Source organism: Tribolium madens, unplaced genomic scaffold (genome assembly GCF_015345945.1).
Source record: "Tribolium madens isolate multiple individuals breed KSU strain unplaced genomic scaffold, Tmad_KSU_1.1 Scaffold_19;HRSCAF=116;Tcas5.2_LG9, whole genome shotgun sequence".
NCBI lineage: Eukaryota > Metazoa > Arthropoda > Insecta > Coleoptera > Tenebrionidae > Tribolium > Tribolium madens.
In genome coordinates, this window is record NW_025400983.1 from 8,857,686 (window position 1) to 8,876,491 (window position 18,806).

The 18,806-nt window shown below is 30.8% G+C and overlaps 1 protein-coding gene across 1 annotated transcript in view; it reads right to left on the reverse strand.

Annotated features, from left to right (window-relative positions):
* The window catches only part of LOC123012323 (dopamine receptor 1), a 65,068-nt gene extending 46,332 nt beyond the window's left edge, over window positions 1–18,736 (reverse strand). Inside the window, exons 1-2 of the mRNA XM_044410164.1 lie at window positions 18,608–18,736; window positions 18,395–18,482 (exon numbers count right to left, since the gene is read on the reverse strand). Coding sequence (XP_044266099.1) covers window positions 18,395–18,460 — 66 coding nt within the window. The 5' untranslated portion in view covers window positions 18,461–18,482; window positions 18,608–18,736. The remainder of the gene's footprint in view (window positions 1–18,394; window positions 18,483–18,607) is intronic.
* Between the last annotated feature and the right edge of the window lie 70 nt (window positions 18,737–18,806).

The window sequence follows — 18,806 nt, forward strand, 5'->3', positions numbered from 1 at the left end:
ATAATTCAATTATGTACGCCTATTATAAAGGTGAAATATCACTTTTTTTATCAATTTTTTATCAATAGATAAATCAACTCAAGACGATATGTGGGCAATTTAGTATTTATATGGACGACTTGAACGATTAAAATATGAATTGATACCAACAACAGCAACAACAACAGTTAAACCTACTGTAAGCAAAGTCTGGCAAAGCGTCCCTGAAGTCGGAGTCAAAGATACAGTTGGTAATTCGTCTTCGACTCATGAGCCTTTGGTGAATATATGTGATTTTAATAAAGAAATTGATACATTTTTAATTGCAAATCATCATATGTATATTTTTTATAAGAAATATGTTTGGTTAGTCAATACCTTTTTTTTTGTTAAAACAAGTTATACCTCGGCAGCCTGTATTTAATGAAGAGTAGGTCGTGGGGATTTTTGTTTTTGGGCGCCACCCAGCCGAGTAATGGGCTATCAGTACCACGTGACTGGGAACGCAGCACTCAGCCAAGAAAGTAATAAATAAAAGGATATATTCAAAAACTTAACATATATCTCTGATAAAAAAATTAAAGTAAATACTTAGATTTAAAAAATAATGACTGGAAATGAAATATAGCGCTATATCCCTTACAATAGTATATGTAAAATTTATAAAATTTAAAAATAATTGTTTAATGACTTGAACAATTAAAATATGAATTGATACCAACAGCAACAACAACAGCTAAACCTACTGTAAGCAAAGTCTGGCAACGCGTCCGTGAAGTCGGAGTAAAAGATACAGTTGGTAATTCGTCTTCGACTCATGAGCCTTTAGTGAATATATGTGATTTTAATAAAGAAATTGATACATTTTTAATTGCAAATCATCATATGTATATTTTTTATAAGAAATATGTTTGGTTAGTCAATTTAAAAGACATGACTTATGATAAAGAACCGAAATTAATTACAGATTATTTACATTTTTTGCCAGTTGATTTTAAAGAAATTTCGCATATTTATCAAAGACCTTCAAGTGATGTTTTAATAGTTGTTAAAAATTTATATTATTTAATTGATTTTCCAAGTTTTAATGTTAAAAGTGGATATAATAGTCAATCTATTGAAAATTTAGAAATACCAAAAGGAAAAAGAATTGATGCAATATTTAAAACTTATTCTGGAAAAAGATATATATTTTATGATAGAAAAGTCTTGTACATTGAGTTTAATGAGTGTTTGTTTAGATCATTGCCATTGTCATTTGTTACCGTGGATATCATCCATTCAAAATCCCTATTTTTTGATTACAGCGTTGTGCAGTCCTCAGTTTAAATTAAAATATCTTTGAAACGGTCCATTTTAGAGGTATTAAAGATTATGCGTTTTTTATTCGAAATTGATTACTCTATCTATTTGGGTAATAAAAAATTGGTGTTAAGAGAGCAAAAAAATGGAAAAACACAGAAAATGTGACCTGCAACTGCTGGAACCGGAAATTGAGTGGATGTATCCGGTTTTCGTGATTACCAGTTCAAAAGGTATGTTATCACAAAGAAATGTTCCAAATTTTATAATATTTGGTCGAATAGTTCCAAAGTTATTACAAAAAAATCATTTTTCCATACCCACATTCCGAGGCTATAAAATTCTTATCAGTAGAGATAGGACACGAGTTATTATGTAAATTAACATCATTTTATGGGTAATTTTTGAGGTTCAAATATTGCTTCATATTTATGAATAACCCTGTATATCTTATTACCTATTTTCTTTTTTTTCTAAAATAGGTGATACTTTGGCAGCCTGTATTTCAAAGGAGACCTGATCGTGGAGTTTTTCTTTATGGGCGCCACCCAGTCGAATAATGGGCCTCTAGTACCACGTGACTGGGAACGTAGCACTCAGCCAACAAAATAAAATAATATTTTAAGGGATATATTAAAAAATTAAAATATAATTTAATAAATTAAAATTAAGTTTAGATTCAAAAAAATAAACGAAACATAGCGCTATATCCCTTACAATTGTGAATGTAAAATTACATTGAAAATTGTAGTCTGATAAAAATAAATGGTAGTGTATTAAAATGATTAAAAAAATTAAGAAGAAGATATTAATGAAATTAAATTTAAGAGATGTTTAATAATGAATAAACCGCAGAATCGCCGCACTAAACTTATCTGAACTTGAACGAAGGAGGCGGCGGAGACGACAGGTACAGAATACGGACTGATAGGTCTCTCTCTGGCCTCCGTAAAGACAGGAAAATTTCCCCCTTACTTGCGTCCCTVATTCATACGAGAGAATAATTAGTATACCGTAAGATGTACAGATTTTATATTACCTCAGCGAGGGATGGTCGGTACTTGAARAAAAAGTAYGGGGTTCGTGYCGGGAYAATAATCGRGATATTAAATAATACGAGRCGGAAACGGTAGCTCTGGAATATATTATTGAAATAATGAATGAAAAATTATTGCTCTTTTACCCTTTCTCGCAAGTTTCCTAAGCACGTGGCAGGCTGGCAGTGGTAGGTACTAATTTTTAGGAAAACTCCGAAGAAATTCAGAAACTAAACGGTACGGTAGGTAGCTTCCTCGGATTTACAGGTACCTGGTTCAAGTAATTTTAATTTTCTCAAATTTCCAAAAGGGATGCCTTTAGATACGATTTCACTGCAACCTCAAGCACTGCCAAAACACTAAGCGAGAGGGTCTCTCCCCGGAAATTGCTTGAAATGGTCAGTCACGTATGCAAACCAATCAGAGCTATCGATTCAGAGCGCGAAATGTAGTCAATATCGGACCGTGTATAAAAAGGTGAAAAATTTTGAATCTCTCGCTATCTGCCGAGAGCGCGCACATTAAGTTCTTGAAAGCCGCATGCGAAGTTGACGTGACCCATGTGTGGTAACAGGTGGGAAAGATTAAGTTTGTTTACATTTTGAACATGTGGCTTTGTGCGAAAACGGCCGATATTACGCAATAGTTGGAAATAGTCGTAAGGTAAGTGAAAAATTAGAAAGGGTAACGAAAAAAGGAAATTTTAGTTTGTGCTCTTGAGTCATGCACGATAACATGGATGAGACAAAGAGGCTTTTAAACCACACCGAGGCGCCCTACAACTCGGTACGACGACACAGAAGAAACATGGGCACTAAAATTACCTGGTGGAGTTGCCCACATCCTCCAGAGGGACGGTATAAAACGCTCGAGAACTACCCACTCCTTGTAGCCCTTTCATAGCCAGACAACTCAACTAAATGCAGAAAACTGAGGGAAACAGGCCTTTGTCCAACTCCCTCCAAAGCCGGGGCCAACGGTACAAAAAGAACAAAACGGAAAATGACTCTAAAACCCAAATGACGGGAGCAGGTAAGGTAAACACGATACGGTATTCTATTATGTTTTGGTCTTTTTAGTTGAATACTAGATGAGGTTGCAACAACGATCTTACAGTCCCCAAGCATCTCTAGGGCCCTCTGACGCCCCCTAGACCGGCGATTTTAGGTTGACACGGATGTTAAGTCAATGACAGTAGTACCCAAGCGTTTATGGGACCCAAACGCCTCCCATACCAGCGAAACTATTTTGTAACTAGATTTAGAACGTTTTAAATAAAAGTAACGAAATAAAACCGTTACAATCTATAACATTCATTACACCAATATAACCATTGTTTAATTTTTTAAATTTTTTTAAATCATTATCTTTTTCATCGTATTCACTTTTCAATCTTAGATTATAAGATGGATTATCTATCTTTTTTTCTGATCTATAGAAGAAATATAAATCAATTTGATAAGTATTTCCTATTTCTATTTGAATGGTTTTTCTGGTTAGATACGTTTTTCTTGCTGGTTTGAATAATTCTTCAATCTCTATATCTTCTGGTGGTTTTGATACATTATTTTTTTCTGATTCACAAATTCTACATATTGATATTCTTCGCCAAAGTTTCCGTTTTTTAACAAATGTTGGCTTACCTATACTTTTTGTTTTTGATTTACATTTTCTACAATAATCCATTTATTTCGCGGATTTTAGTCGATAATGACCCCAAGCATATGTATCTGTTAAGTTTGGAATTAAACATCTCTTATCATCCTTCCAATTTAAAGACTGTTTATTTACCTCTTCTGTATAAATTTCATGTTTATAACTTCTAAGATTTGTTTGTTTATGAAAATATTCTATTTGATCAAACAAACACTTTTATATTGCTCAAACGTGATTTTTTCGCCTACCACATATTTCTTAATACCTTTAAACTTTTTAAATTCCTTTGCGTCATCCTTCTTTATATCGCGTGTTTCAAAAATGTGTGGCATAATTTTAACCACGAATACCCCTCTACAAATGAGAATAGAGAGCACAGTATTTACTGACCTAACTCAAAAAATAGAAAAATTACAGCTTTCCAAAAATCGGTATGGAAAATGATTTTTTGGAAATATTTTTGTTATCGTTTACCCGATTATTATGAAACTTTGCATGTCAAGGGACAAAAAGACACTCTTTGATATGGTGTAAACGGAAGTCTTGTAAAAGCTATAGATTTCCGGTGACAATGGGACCCTTCCAGTGTTTGGGTCATAACTCTTTTTTTCAGTCTATTAACAGATATTTTTGATGCCAAAAATCAAAAGCCCGATCATTTTTTCATAAAAAAAATTCTCTTGTTAATATCGCTATCGCTACACCGCGCTGCAAAATCAAAAAGTATGAATTTTGAGCGTATCATTACCTTGGAAACAATCCACTACAAATGACATAGCTGTCACTGCTGTGACATTTAATGTCAATTTTATTTAATCCAAAGTAAAATTTGATTACTTCTTGATGATCATAGTAAAACCCACGATTATGTGTTGAAAGAAACAATGCATTAACCATCCCGGCCATCACAACAGGTCCTTCTTTATATATGCATATTATTTTGATCTTAATCCTACAAATTCTTTCATTAATTTACCTTTTAATTCGTCTTTGAATTTTCCTATTACTTTCTTATTTTTCTCACTATATAATTGTGAAGCATACAAATTTCCTAAACATCTACAGTTATTAATATTATGATCTTTTGGGTATTCAGATGTATGGAAGGAATCAGGATTTTTTTTTCATGAATTCGTAAAAACTTTTTGAATCTAAACCGAATGCATAAATTAAAGAGTCTGTATCCATATAAAGCAGTTTTACTTTGTTGTCATATTCTTTTTTGATTATATTAAAAGACATTCAAAATCAGCATAAATACAATATGGATGTCTCTGTATTCGCTGGACATTTTGAAACTTTAATGTTGGCTTTTTAATTATTATTCCTTTATCTGGTTGATTACCACTACATTTTTTCATATGTTGCTCTGTTTCTTCTTTCTCTTTTGAAAAATATTTTTCACATTTGTTGCAATAATATTTTATAAAAGGCATTTTTGGAAGATAGGATTCTTTGTGAATACAAAATTGTTCATGATTTAACAAACATTGTTCTTCTTTTGAGGCATATGCAAAACAACCTTTACAAATCCATTGTTTGTGTGAATCTTTACTAATTTGATTGTTAAATAATGCACACAAGTTTTTTATCCAACAATAATGCTTCCTTTCATCTTTTTTAAAAAATAATAAATCAACAGATTTATCGTACACTTGTCTTTTTCTTGTTAACAATGGATAAATTTTATTATTTTTATAATAAAACACATACATACACTGTAATTTTATTTTGTAATTCAAACTTTGGAATATCTTTGATTTCCATTGGAAAATTTATTCCTTCAAATTTTAAAGAATTTATCATTTCTGGTTTAGTATAATTACTAAATCTATCAGAATGATCTCTTGCTGGATACAACCAAGATAATATGCTGTACATAAAACATTTGTTATCATCATTTTTAAAATTTACGCATGCTTTTTTTATTTTTAATCCATATTGGTAATTAAGAATTTCCAGATAATGTGGTAATGTGGTTTTTCATCATAAATTCACAATCCATATTTAAATTTATCTTAATATTTATATAAGTTACTAGCAAATTTTTTACAAGTATAAGTCCTTTCTCTTCTAAATAATTCATATAATCCTTTTCATTCATTCTTTCATCTTTATTATGATGAATATAGTTTTTTATTCTATTTTTATAATTTTCCTGTAATTCAAAAAATTCGTCATCTGTTTGTTCATGTTTTGATCTATGTCTACTTATTTGTTTTTCAGTGAAAAATCCTTTACATATATCACATTGAATATTTTTCTTTTTCTTTTCATCATGATTTTCTTCTTTGCTTTCTGTACTATCAAAATCATATTTATTACCTATTTGTCCTAACATCCATTATTTTTCCTTAATCTCTTTTATTTCATTTTATTCATAAAATCTTTTAATTAATTTTTCAAGTTTCTTTAGAGAGTGATTTTTAGCTAAATCATAAACTATTTGTTCAATTATGAAATTATATTCAAAAGTACATCATATAGTTCTTTTTTTTGTCATTCTTGAATAAGCATAAATATATTTTTTTTTGTTTTCTGACGAAGTCTTTTTAGAGTTATTAAAGGATAAAAGTTATCTTCCTTGTTTTCTAACATTTCCAACATGGTATTTTCCACTGTTTGTTTTTAATTTCGATAAATGTTGGAGCTGAGCTAGTACTAGATTGATCATTTAAAGTTTTTCTAAATTCTTCTTCTTTTTGGCAGTTTTTTTTTAAATATGTTTTCATTGATTTGAGCAGCATCAATTTTTTTAATAGCTTCAGTTAATTGAATCTTATTCATTCGGTAGATTTTTTTAATACCTAAATTAGTAGCAATCTTTCGAAGATCCTTAACATTTTGTTTTCCTTTTTGGGCCTCCATTTAATACAAAAAAAAATGTTAAGTAATAAACTCCTAGGGAAGTCCCTTTATTATCCTAGACTTACTTTTCATAGATCGTTTTTAGTTTATGAAAAGATGTTAAAGTATGCTTTTTATAATAACATTTTACAATAGATTTTCCACACTCACATTTAATTTTTTCTTTAGCTCTTTTAGTTTCATATGCATTTTTACATGACTTACACATACTGTGAACACCGTATTTATATTTCTTTGCAACATAATAATTATCTAAAGATTTTTCAATATTACATACTGCGCACTTCTTTGTTAGTTGCTCCATTTATTCTTTAAAAAATATGTTAAGTAATATACTCCTAGGGAAGTCCCTTTATTATCCTAGACTTATTGTTTCATCGATTGTTTTTAACTTAATTAAGTTACCTTGAAAATCGGGGTTGTTTTCACGATTTTTTTTGCTTTTCTGGTTACCCTTGAAAAATAACCTATTTTGCTTGAACAATGATGGTTTTTTTTGATAATTAAAAAAAATGTCAAATTTAAGCAAATTGGTATGTTTTTGAGATCAAAACCCCTTTGGTCCAGAACCGGTATTTTCCCTACAACTATTTTAATAAATTCAAAAGTAAATAATTTTATAAATTCTTTTGTTTCTTAGTCAACCTTCCAAATTTCAGCGGTTTGGGATTCTAAAGGCAAACTTCATCAAATTGTATCACAAAAGTTGTCAGTTTTAGTAAAACAGTGGTGAAACATGGGCCACAATGCCATAAATATGAGATCAGTTCTGACAACTTATATTTGCCAGTTATATTGATCACATGCATTGACGTCAACTGACTCGTAAAAAACGACCCATGCAAACTATCATTTCCATTTGATTCATTCGAGCATAAAACACATTTTAGCACGAGCTTTTAAATCCGAGTCCAAAATGTCGTGATCAAGACGATGCTTGATTGATTGACTGATTGAGTCTAACATGAAGCCGTCAATCACGACCACATAATCAAATTTACGACGGATTTACTCTAACACGACAATACGTGGTCCCACAGTGCCCGCATTACAAACGCTGCAATTAGGCGTTGTCGGCCCATCCCAGATAATCCGGGCCGTGTATTATAGGGCGAGTCCAACAAAGGATTGACGAATCATGAAAAAATTTTAAGTAAAAAATCGAATACATTGCAGCATTGAAAATACATAACCAAAGAATTGTACGATAAAAACGAGCTTTCGAAGTATATATTGTGGTACGAAAGCTAAGCAAATATTTTCATTTTGTTATCAAAGAATTCAGTGCGAGTAAATTCTGGTGCAAAATCGCAATCTTTTGGTAATTTTATTTTTGAATTGAAACTGCAGATGTTTGAATAGTGTTTACACCTATCAGAAAAGTTTCATTCGATGCAAAGAAAACGCCAGATTCAGAAAACTTTAATTAAAATTACTAAATTACTTTCCATTTACCTTACTTTAAAAATTGAATGTCTAACAATTTTAATATTTAAAGTTTTATTTCTTTGTGTATCCTCTAGAAATAAATATATTGCGTATTAAAAGTTAGTATGAACAAAAATTATGATGTAACAATAATGGAGGCGCCGGGTAAACTCAGTTAACTAAAAGTTTAAAAATTATAATTTTTTCCATTTAAAGAATATGCAGCTTTGGATTAATGAAGAATACTAATTACTGGTAGTTAATTAATTTAGAGAATGTTTATTACAAATCTAATTTGGTTCATTTCATTAAAGTAAAATTATCTGAACAGCTGTATTAAGTAGGTATATCATGAATTCAATTTGTTAGTCTCTTTGAAAATCAATTTTGCAAGACTGAGTTTCTTGACTTCACTCTATATAACGTTGACAGAATCCGAACTAAAACTAATAGCTCTTAAACCATTAATTTTGTTAAGAGATTTCAGAACAGACAATCAGTTAATTGAAAATCTTCTCGTTCTATTACAACCAATGTGTTTCTGAATACCACCAACTATCTGTCCAAATAATGTTACTGAGAACAAACTGAGTAAAAATTTTCGGTTATTTTTGGCTCTGCGCGATATAAAATCGGTAATAACTCAATTTACTTTACCCGAATCATTTCTCCCAACATTTTAATAATTGCCATTAAATTTAATAATCGTCTTTTCTTTTCACCGATCCGACAGTTTGGCATTCTTATTAAAATTCTAATGCCACTTTTTATGATTATCTGTTAAAAATAAATCATTTCTGAACGTTTCCTCTAGACTACATATTCGAATTAAAACGGCCAGTTGCTGTTCAGCATATTAAGCTAAAATCCCGTAAAAAAACCTCTTGTGTTGTCATTTGAGGGGGCGCACACACCCTGCCAAACCCTATTCCCGCAGGCTGACATTTTTTCAGTCGGGATCTACATTTTCTTTGTTAGTATTCTGGAACAAAAACGCCGTTTAATGAATTACAATACCATTTTAAGAAGGGTTAGATAAATACAAGGAAATATAGTCGGATAAAATTGTGTCAAGAATTTAACCTTTCACAAGCGAGGGTTTAACTCGTCATATACCAGATGAAGCCTGATACAGACGTATGTTAGCAAATCTTATAACCCAAACGCCGAATCCCAAATAAATCAAATACAAACAAGATTCCATCTCTGAACCGTCGTCTATCAGTCAAACGATAATTTCATTGATGCATCTTCCTGTCAAGGCAAATATAAATAAAGGCAAAGAGTGCAAAACTGGAATGGGTATATTTGGATTTTTATACTACTCATAACAAAAATTTCAAGTAAGACATTCATGTTTTAATAGAATGACTGAAACAACAAAACCATTTTGTGTGTCATCGAGATTTTAATCGACTTTGGGATATGTAAATTTGTTCATGTGCAAAAAAATTTAATAAGTAAAATACTTTGCATCTATAATGTCTAAAATATTTGCGTAAAGCGATTTGGTAAGAATTCGATTAATCCGCATCGGATCGGTTTTAATTGAGAGAAATAAATTTCAGCATTTGTAAATAAACACTCAACTAAATACAAAACCTCTCGAGCTTGTTGGTTCTAGTAAAGCCCGGTGTAATCTCATTCGTAAATGACAACAAATCGAATCGATACGAGCTAAAATTTAGTTCACTCCTGAATTTGCATTTAAATTGACATTGACTGCGATGAGCTGCAGTTGCGTCCCTTCATAACGCGACCGCAGAACTCATGTAGTGAGAGATGCGTAATAGAAATTTTTGTCACATTTTAGGGCGAAGATTTGAGAGAAAAGTGTCAGTCACGTCGTGACTGTCGTTTTGCTCTTTCTCGTTCCATAAACAGGAGGCAGTCGACGTGAAACAAAGCATTTCCGCCATCAACTGGAGGAAGTACAAAATCCGGGTTTGAGAACGGAGGGCGGTTCGCTCTCCAAGACCAAATTGCAAAGTAAACATGTTAATTGGAGTCGTTTCGGGACGGATAAATAGGGAAGGTGTTTGGGTCACTGCAGCAGCAGGAATATGCAATTTAGATTAAGATGTTTGCATATCTCGACTGGAAAAATAACCCCACATCATGCCGTTCAATTTTCTGAATCTTTCCCCAACTTCGGATAATTTGACAGCTGCTAACTTTAACTCGTCTTTAAACTTTTTTCATCGTTTAATGAAATTGATGACAGCACCACATTTTTCTTAATTGAACTGGAAAAAAATTGTGCATAAAAAATAAAATTACCTTCCCTCAGACCAAAATATAATAATAAATATAAAACAATTTAACAAGAAACTGAGAAATTAAAGACAATGATTTTATTGAAAACGCACCAGACAATAAAATTCTGTGATGTTATCAAGTACAAGAAACAATAATTGTTATTAAATTTTGTTCAAAGTAATATTGAGATATGAAATAAATTTATAATTAAGGTTGGTCGAAGTTTTTGTTTTGTGGTTTTATTCTTTGCGAATTTTAAGTTAAAAACAAATAGTATAATTAAAAGCAAGAAGTACATTGTTTCAAAAGCCATTCTGTTTCTTTTTTGCTAAATTTTAATAAAAAATATTTGTTGACGATACAGGGTGTTTCACACAACTTGTGCCAAATGTACGCACCCAAATATACAAAAGTCACAAAGCACTTAGATACAAAAAATACACATTTAACTATTTATTTTTGGAAACCCATGACAGTAGTTGACAAACTAATCACTGTTTCAGTAGTCATACACTCCAGTTTTTTTAGAAACAATTATCATATGTTCTATCAAAGACGGCATGAATATGATTCTAGTTTATCTATCTTAATCACTAACTAAACATTGTAATTTTTGAAAGGGTAAACAAACTAGATAAAAATCCGACTATCGCTCTTAGTAGGTTTTAAGAGGAACATGTTTTCTGAATCCTTGTTTACCATTGTGTATGAGTAGCAATTTCCGCGTCAATAATTTTGTATTAACGTAAATACAAATAGTGAATTTTTTAATTTGCATAAAGATTATCGTGTCAACTTCTCAAATCACACTTTGTCTTAAGTTAAAACAGTTAGAATATTTATACTTTTTTTGCTCTACTTATAAAAAGTGCAATTCTATAAGCACATATTTATATGATAATAAGCATATTTATATGAAATATTTATTGGAATGAGATTTAATTAACATGATGTTTTATATGTTACGTCAAAGATGTTGTAATTCAAAATCCTGCTGTAATATTAAAATAATTTACTCAATTATTATATGGTCAAAAAATTGTTATTTTACAGCAAGTGAAAGTTATTCTTTCATTACCGCGCAAAGGTATAAATTAATATTTTTTTCTACTACGCTAAAAAACAATAAAACACTTGTCACGTTTCAAACAGAAATTACATTTAATTTTTAAAGAATGTACTTTTTTTACTTCGATGGTCGCAAAGGCAGTTACAGATAGATTTTACCTGCCTTACACTTTTCCCTAGTGAGCGCGAAAAAACCCGATTTCCATCAGTAAGACGGATGACGAATAGCACAATTTTAATAGTGTAAAAAACGTTACTTTTTCATTTTATTAGACACTTATTCATTATACTTATTAAAATTCTAAACTCGTCAAAGCAATAATTGCAAACTCTGGTTTTGTTTTATTACTATAAAAATGGTGGAGGTGCCGGGTTAGTAATAAAATTCTCTTTGAGATAGATTAAATCAAGTGCTGCAAATTTATTTGAATTATATTTTTTTTAATGTACTATATTTTAAAGAAAGTGCATATTAAAAATGTATGTAACAATTTAAAAAGCAAATTAATTGAAAAAAAAACACAAATCATACAATTCACATTTTTCCCTTTAACCATTACATACAGATTAAGATTTTACGACATCTTGTAAAAACGATGTTTTAGACAGATAAATACTAGTTGTAAGATAAGCGCAAACTTGGCGTTTTGGGCTTTGTAGGAACAACTCGTGACTGTAAAAAGGACGTTACTTGAGAAATTGCTTTTATCTAAGATTAAATTTCAAGCTACTTTTTGTAAACCTTTATAATAAACATTTTTTATTTGACCTAGTTTGTGAAACTAACTAGAACTTTTACCTAAAAACTCAAAATATTGTCGGTGTGCGTTTTATTACTTTAGGATTTTAGGATTAAATAATATACCGGAATTTCTATCATAGTCCGGATATAAAAGACAGTTATGCGATAATAAATTGCAGCGTTTAATAACTGGAAAGCCGGAAATGTAATTGTTGGCTTATTTCTATACAAGGCTGTTCTCAATTATATTTTTACAGAAGTGTGTTAAAGCATAAAAAAATAAGTAATTAAATTATTGTGTAAGAAACTTATTTAAATGTATCGCAAATTTATTTTAATTCTCTAATTTAAAGAAAAAAACGTAATTATTCATTTTTTATTAATAAACCTAATGCTGTGAAGCACCGATTTAATTTTAATATTTTCAAATGTTACTCATGCAACTTTCAAATTTATTTCTGAAACAAAAAATTTAGTAGATAACAAATGAAATAGTATGAGATTCCAGCGAAAAATAAAATAAATTTTTCATTTTTTAACGCCTTGCTAAAAATTGTTATAAATTTTTTATGACAAATGCAGGAACGTTGTAGGAACGTTTTTATTCTATCGGAGTTTGAAAAAATGCCTGAAGCAATGACATTAGTTTGCCTCCATTAATGAAGTTAAAAACGAGCCGCCATTTGTCGCTGTCCTTGTAAAATCCAACAGGCTGTTGGGTCGCTCATTCCGGCGAAAAACTCCTTATTCCTTCCACACAACCGCTGATAAATCTTTTCTTGATTGTAATAAATTATTTCTGGCGGTGTGGAGCACCAGCAGCAAGCCGCCGAGCGCCAACAATAATTTCGTCTGCACCAACGGGGAAAAAAGTAAATTGCAAGTGCCGCGGCTCTCCTCCAAGATGAAATCCCATTCCGGTTGCAATTTAAATAAGTGTTCTTTACTGAAATGACTTTGTGGTCGACATCTGTAGCTTTCCTATTTACATGTTTGACTGCCGCCGATTTTCAATTACACATTCTTATAACAGACGGCCATTTTCGGGGATTACCTATTTCCGCGCGCTTTTCAGACGATCGTCCGCAGGAAATTCGCTGATCGATTCGCATCGACAAAAATAGCTAATAGTTTCCACGTACAATTAACCACCTGATGGCATTTAACTCTGAAGGCCTCCTGCGGAGTCACTCGGAGATATGCAAACGACAGAGTCATTCCGATTTGCCCGAATCTTCGATGTCATTTGATATTCCAAGAAAACAACCAATTTATATTACCACAATGTATCCGAGATCAAATCGAAATCGGAAACATGTTAGACCCACCCGAAATTTAATTGCAATTATAATACGCACTAGATGAGCCGACTTTAATAACTTTCTTCATAAACAGTTTTTTTTTAATTTTTGAACGTGGAATTGTCATTCATGAAATTGAAACAATCAAAGGGCAAGTTTAATTATTATCAGTTACTGAGTTAGGAATGTGAATGACAAACTATTATAAACTAGCAGCTTGAAAATGAACTTATTTTGTGGCCTGTGCCTCCTCATCGTAATAAATAATTAGTCTCTGCTCGGCTTCTAATGAAAGTTAGGAGTTCTAGCTTAGATAGATAGATATATATATAATCACGAAACGATTATTATTTGAAGAGGATGCAATAAATTTAAACATGAAATTAATATTTTGACTTAAATTCTCATTAATTGCCCGACATATTCAGAGACGTGTAAATTTTAATCATGTTAAAGTACTTTATTATAAAACAAAATCTCAGTTGTATAAATAGAAAAGAAGAAGTCTCCCGTCTATTCAAACAATAAACCAAAAGAAATAACTTAGAGTTTTTCTTTTACAAAATGCATTTAGTGATGAAAGACAAATTTTAAAGTAATTGAAAACTAAAAATAATGCAGAATAAAGTGTACACCTGCTTTTACGTTTTCCTGTGTTTGCTCAAACGAGAATGCTTGTCAGAAAAGCCAGAAAGCAAAACACAAGACTATTAGAAAAGAACGATTACTCCACAATAACGCCTCAAACCAAATTACATGCATATTTAATTTATCTACCAATTCTTTTTACATTGATAAATTAATAACAGGATTATACAAAGTGAAAAAAATTAATACATTTTTAAACAACCTATTGGTGAAAGAAGTAGGTACTCGTGTGTACCTACTATAAAAATTTATTATTGTTTTTGAGCAACATTTTTTTTTCATAAAGCACATAAATAGCTTAACTGAAAAACGCCCGGCTCTATGCATTTTTACTCGGTATTTAGTGTAGAACAATCAATTTACGTAAATTTAAATAAATAAAAACAATATCCAACACTGAATAAAAGCCAACATTAAATATTAATTAACGCCAATGTTTATTAATAAAATTAATTAATAGCCAAGTTTAGCCCAAGTTGTGTTTGCAAAAGCATTAAAGTTTGTTATGATTCAGTAGTTTATGATATCCGCCTTTAGGGTTCCCATAATAAATCACTATTACTCGTAAATGATCATTATTTTGCTTAATTACATCAATCTAGCGTCACGTGACAAAATATATTTAGAGCTTCTAATCGCACTAAACATATTTAGAGCTTCTAATTGCACATTATATTGCCACATGCAACCGAGTTCAAAAATTCATAAAAATTTCCGCAATTGTCAAACATAAAATGTGCAACGTAATATTTATGACTTGATTTAAAAAAAAACAAGTGTTGTATCATTTGTTATGTAATTAAATGCGTATGTAATTAAATATTAATTATTATCATTTATCTTTAACATAAGCTTTGTTTGGGAAAGCACTAAAGGGTTTGTTATGATTTAGTTGTTGTGATACTGGTCTCTGGGCTTTCCTGTGAAAATGATCAATTGAAATTAACAATCTATCCAATGATTTTTTTTTCATAGTTACCCCGCTAAAAAACTATTTGTTTTAGACTGCTGGCGAGCATTTGTTTAAAAGTAATAAACTTTTTTTGTATACGCTCTTGAAACAAGCTGAGTCTTTGCTAGACCCAATAAAATAGTATGAAAAATGGTTATTTTAGGTACTCAATACCCAACAACAATACAGTTTTTCCGGACGGATAAGTCAATTTAGTTACTATGGTGGCGAAATTTGTTTAATTAATAATAAGCTGTGTAAATTTGTTGTATAATAAATTATTTTGTCTGATTATGGTTGCTGTTTATTAAAACTCTCATAGATAATACATAATCTTAGATCCCTACAAAGCACACATTTTTTCGAAAAAAAAATGCCAAGGTCTACTAAACACGGAAGATTCGATAGAAGTACAATTTCAACAAAATTTGCTTGTTTTTTCATTTCACGTCAAACGTTTCTGCTTCTAGTTCTCTATAATAATAATAACTGAAAATTATTATGCTAATTACATGATAAATATGACCGTAATCCGTCCTTTGCTTGGGCAGATAAGACCCTCGATCCTCGACAGAAGCAGCACTGGCAACGCCTCTAATGGTAGAAGCAATGAACTATATATAGGAGTCATTTTTGGGCAAAATATATTTATTAATAATTTAAAAACAACAGTGTTTTATTAGATGGTATTTATTGAATTTGTTAAGAATTTATATTTTGTAATAAATACCAAAACCCTAAAACGAATCTTTAGGTCTACCGTTAGATATCGTGACTTTTACATCAATTACAATATCTCAAAAACCAAACACTTTTTTTTCAAAAAAATGTCAACGCATCAGCCTATAGAATATTCTTTTAAATTATCTTACAAAAACCAAGATTGATTACTTGAAAAATGACTGAGTAAAGTTGTTTTCAAGTTCAGCATTTATGCGTTTTTGTTCTTTTTTTAAAAGTATTACATTTTTTTTTAATCTCAACGTATCGGCCTGTCGATTTAAAAAACCTTCACTTTGATGTATAATATTTGAAATTTTGTTGTATATTGAGAGAGTAATCTTGTTTTCAATATACTAACGTCTCGAATCGTTGGTCGCGTACACCCTTAAATGTTGATAATTTTGACTCATTGTATACACAAATTTAAAATTTAAATTGTTGTCATTTAAGTACTTTTATTATTTTATTCGGTTTACCATAATAATTTATTAAAATATTAAAAAGTTTATCATACTTTTAATTAAAAGAAGGGATCGCTGTTTTTCCAACTCTATATTGAAATTCTGTGAGACGTAAATAATAATTCAATTTTGTTCATGAAATCTAACACTCAGAAAGAGGATTAAAATTATGCTTTTGAATAAAATAGGTTAGTGGTAAAACTGCAAATGCCGCATTTCGAACTCAAACACACCCGTATATAAAAAATTATTATTTGTAAAAATGCTTTTATCCAATATTAAATTCTGAGCCATTTTGTGTAAGCCGTTATTTTTTCGATGACCTACTTCAGAAATTGAAATATTATACCACAAAAATTATTTTTAGCTAAAAATTTAAAATATTATCATCAACTGAGTTTCGTGACTTGAGGATTTCGGGATTAAATCATACACTACAGATTTTTAGCAACCTCGCTTGATATAAAAGATAGTTTGTGTGGTTTTTTATATTATTGATTTATGGAGATCTTTTCTCCAGACCGGCAAAGTTCTAATTTAAAAAAAAATAACGTCAAAATTGCCAATTTTGTAAAATGCAGTTTTAAGTCAGAGTTTGGATACCCTAACTTAAAAATCATGAAAATTGCTCGCTGTTGATGGTAAAACTTGGTGTAGTTATAAAAAACTAATTGAAAACTTCGACTAAACAAGTAATGTCTGAAACTTCGAAGAAGAAAATTCGTAAACTTTTCGTGTTTACCCTCAAAATGTCATCAAATTTAATTTTACGACACCTATTTCAACGTACTTTTTTATTTTGGTGGCAATTTTCGCGTGAAATTTTCGACGATTATATCGAAACCTATCAATTTTATTATGTGGTCATATGCCGGTGATGGCATATGACGCTACATTTTCATATTCATAAATGACGGTAATACCTTTTGTTGATAAGACCTGAATTATTTATGAAGCTTAATGACAACTGAATAATTAAGTTTTACCATCATTACTGCTAAAAAATTAATAACGTCCATCAAACCCTGCAAAAGGGCCGTGTAATTTTATTTTTAATTGGCTCGTCAAAACCATCATTTCCATTGCGAGCATTTAAAATCGTGTTTTATAAGATACGATGGCGTAACCCACATTTCGCAAAAATTAAAACAGAACGTGATTTATCAAAGGCGAACTCTAATCAAACACCCAATGACATTTCGAGCTTTCAACGCGATAAATACCGATCTATCCGAAAATGTGTCGCGCGTTTTCCATTTTTTTCAAAAATTCGGTTATCACGTTTTACACTTAGTGCGTTTCTTATAAGACGACGCTTATTATTTATATTGCACGCTGAAACAGAAAATTTAAGACTAAAGTATCTATCATAAATTATGTGCATACATTTGAATGATAAAATTCACAAAAAAAAGATGAAGCTTCTGTAAACGACGTTTCTTATAAAACTCGCTTCGAATTTCGGTCTCTATAACGTAATATACTTGACATTGAAAATGAACCCTAAAAACATGAATAATTTTTACTAAAAGCATAAGGTGATTAAAGTTTTTATTATTTTTAAGCCTTATTGAATTGGAATTTGTCGTTTTTTTTTCTTTTCTTATCCTAAATTGAAATTTTCATTTCACTAATTTTTTTTAAGAATTCAATAGACGGACGAGCTTCTAAATGAATAATAACAAGCCATCAATTAAGTCAAAGCTAATTAATCTGGAAGTGATCGGGTTAATTGCTCAATTAAAACGCATCCTGGTCATTTTTTCGACTAATAACCTTGTCGGGTTATTAAAAATTCTCTGTGGTACACTTAAACCAGGGATGAAGGAGTTAAAAGCGGTTAGTGTACCAATCGAACGTGATTGGATTGTTGCATTAAAGCTGTTCCATCCGTTTCCGGCTTAAGAGAATTACGATGCAAATTTAAAATATCATTTCTCAAAAAAGTTAAAATATAAAACAACTCTTACCACGTAATCCGAAGGATCCATTATTTGTGCCAGAGTTCTATTCTCCTCGTCTAGAAACCGTTCCATTTCTGACACACATTTTAATTACCTGAAATAGATTTTTACATAAATTTTTTTATTACCCAGTCACGCAAACACGAAACAACAACTTTCTTCATCGTTTCATACAAGAGTAAAAATTTTATATGAGAGAAAAAATAATACAGCACTTACCCCTTGCAAGAAAAATGCTCGGTGCGTGTACCATCCCCCAAAAAAGTTAATATTGGCTTGTGGTTCACTCGGTCACGATCGCAACACGACTAGCGCCTCCGTGTTGCTGGTTGCTTCACCTGCTGCCTCGGAGCGCATTCGTATTATAAACCTACCCATAGCTTTCAGGAGCTTCGCCCTTATTCCTCTCTGAAACCAT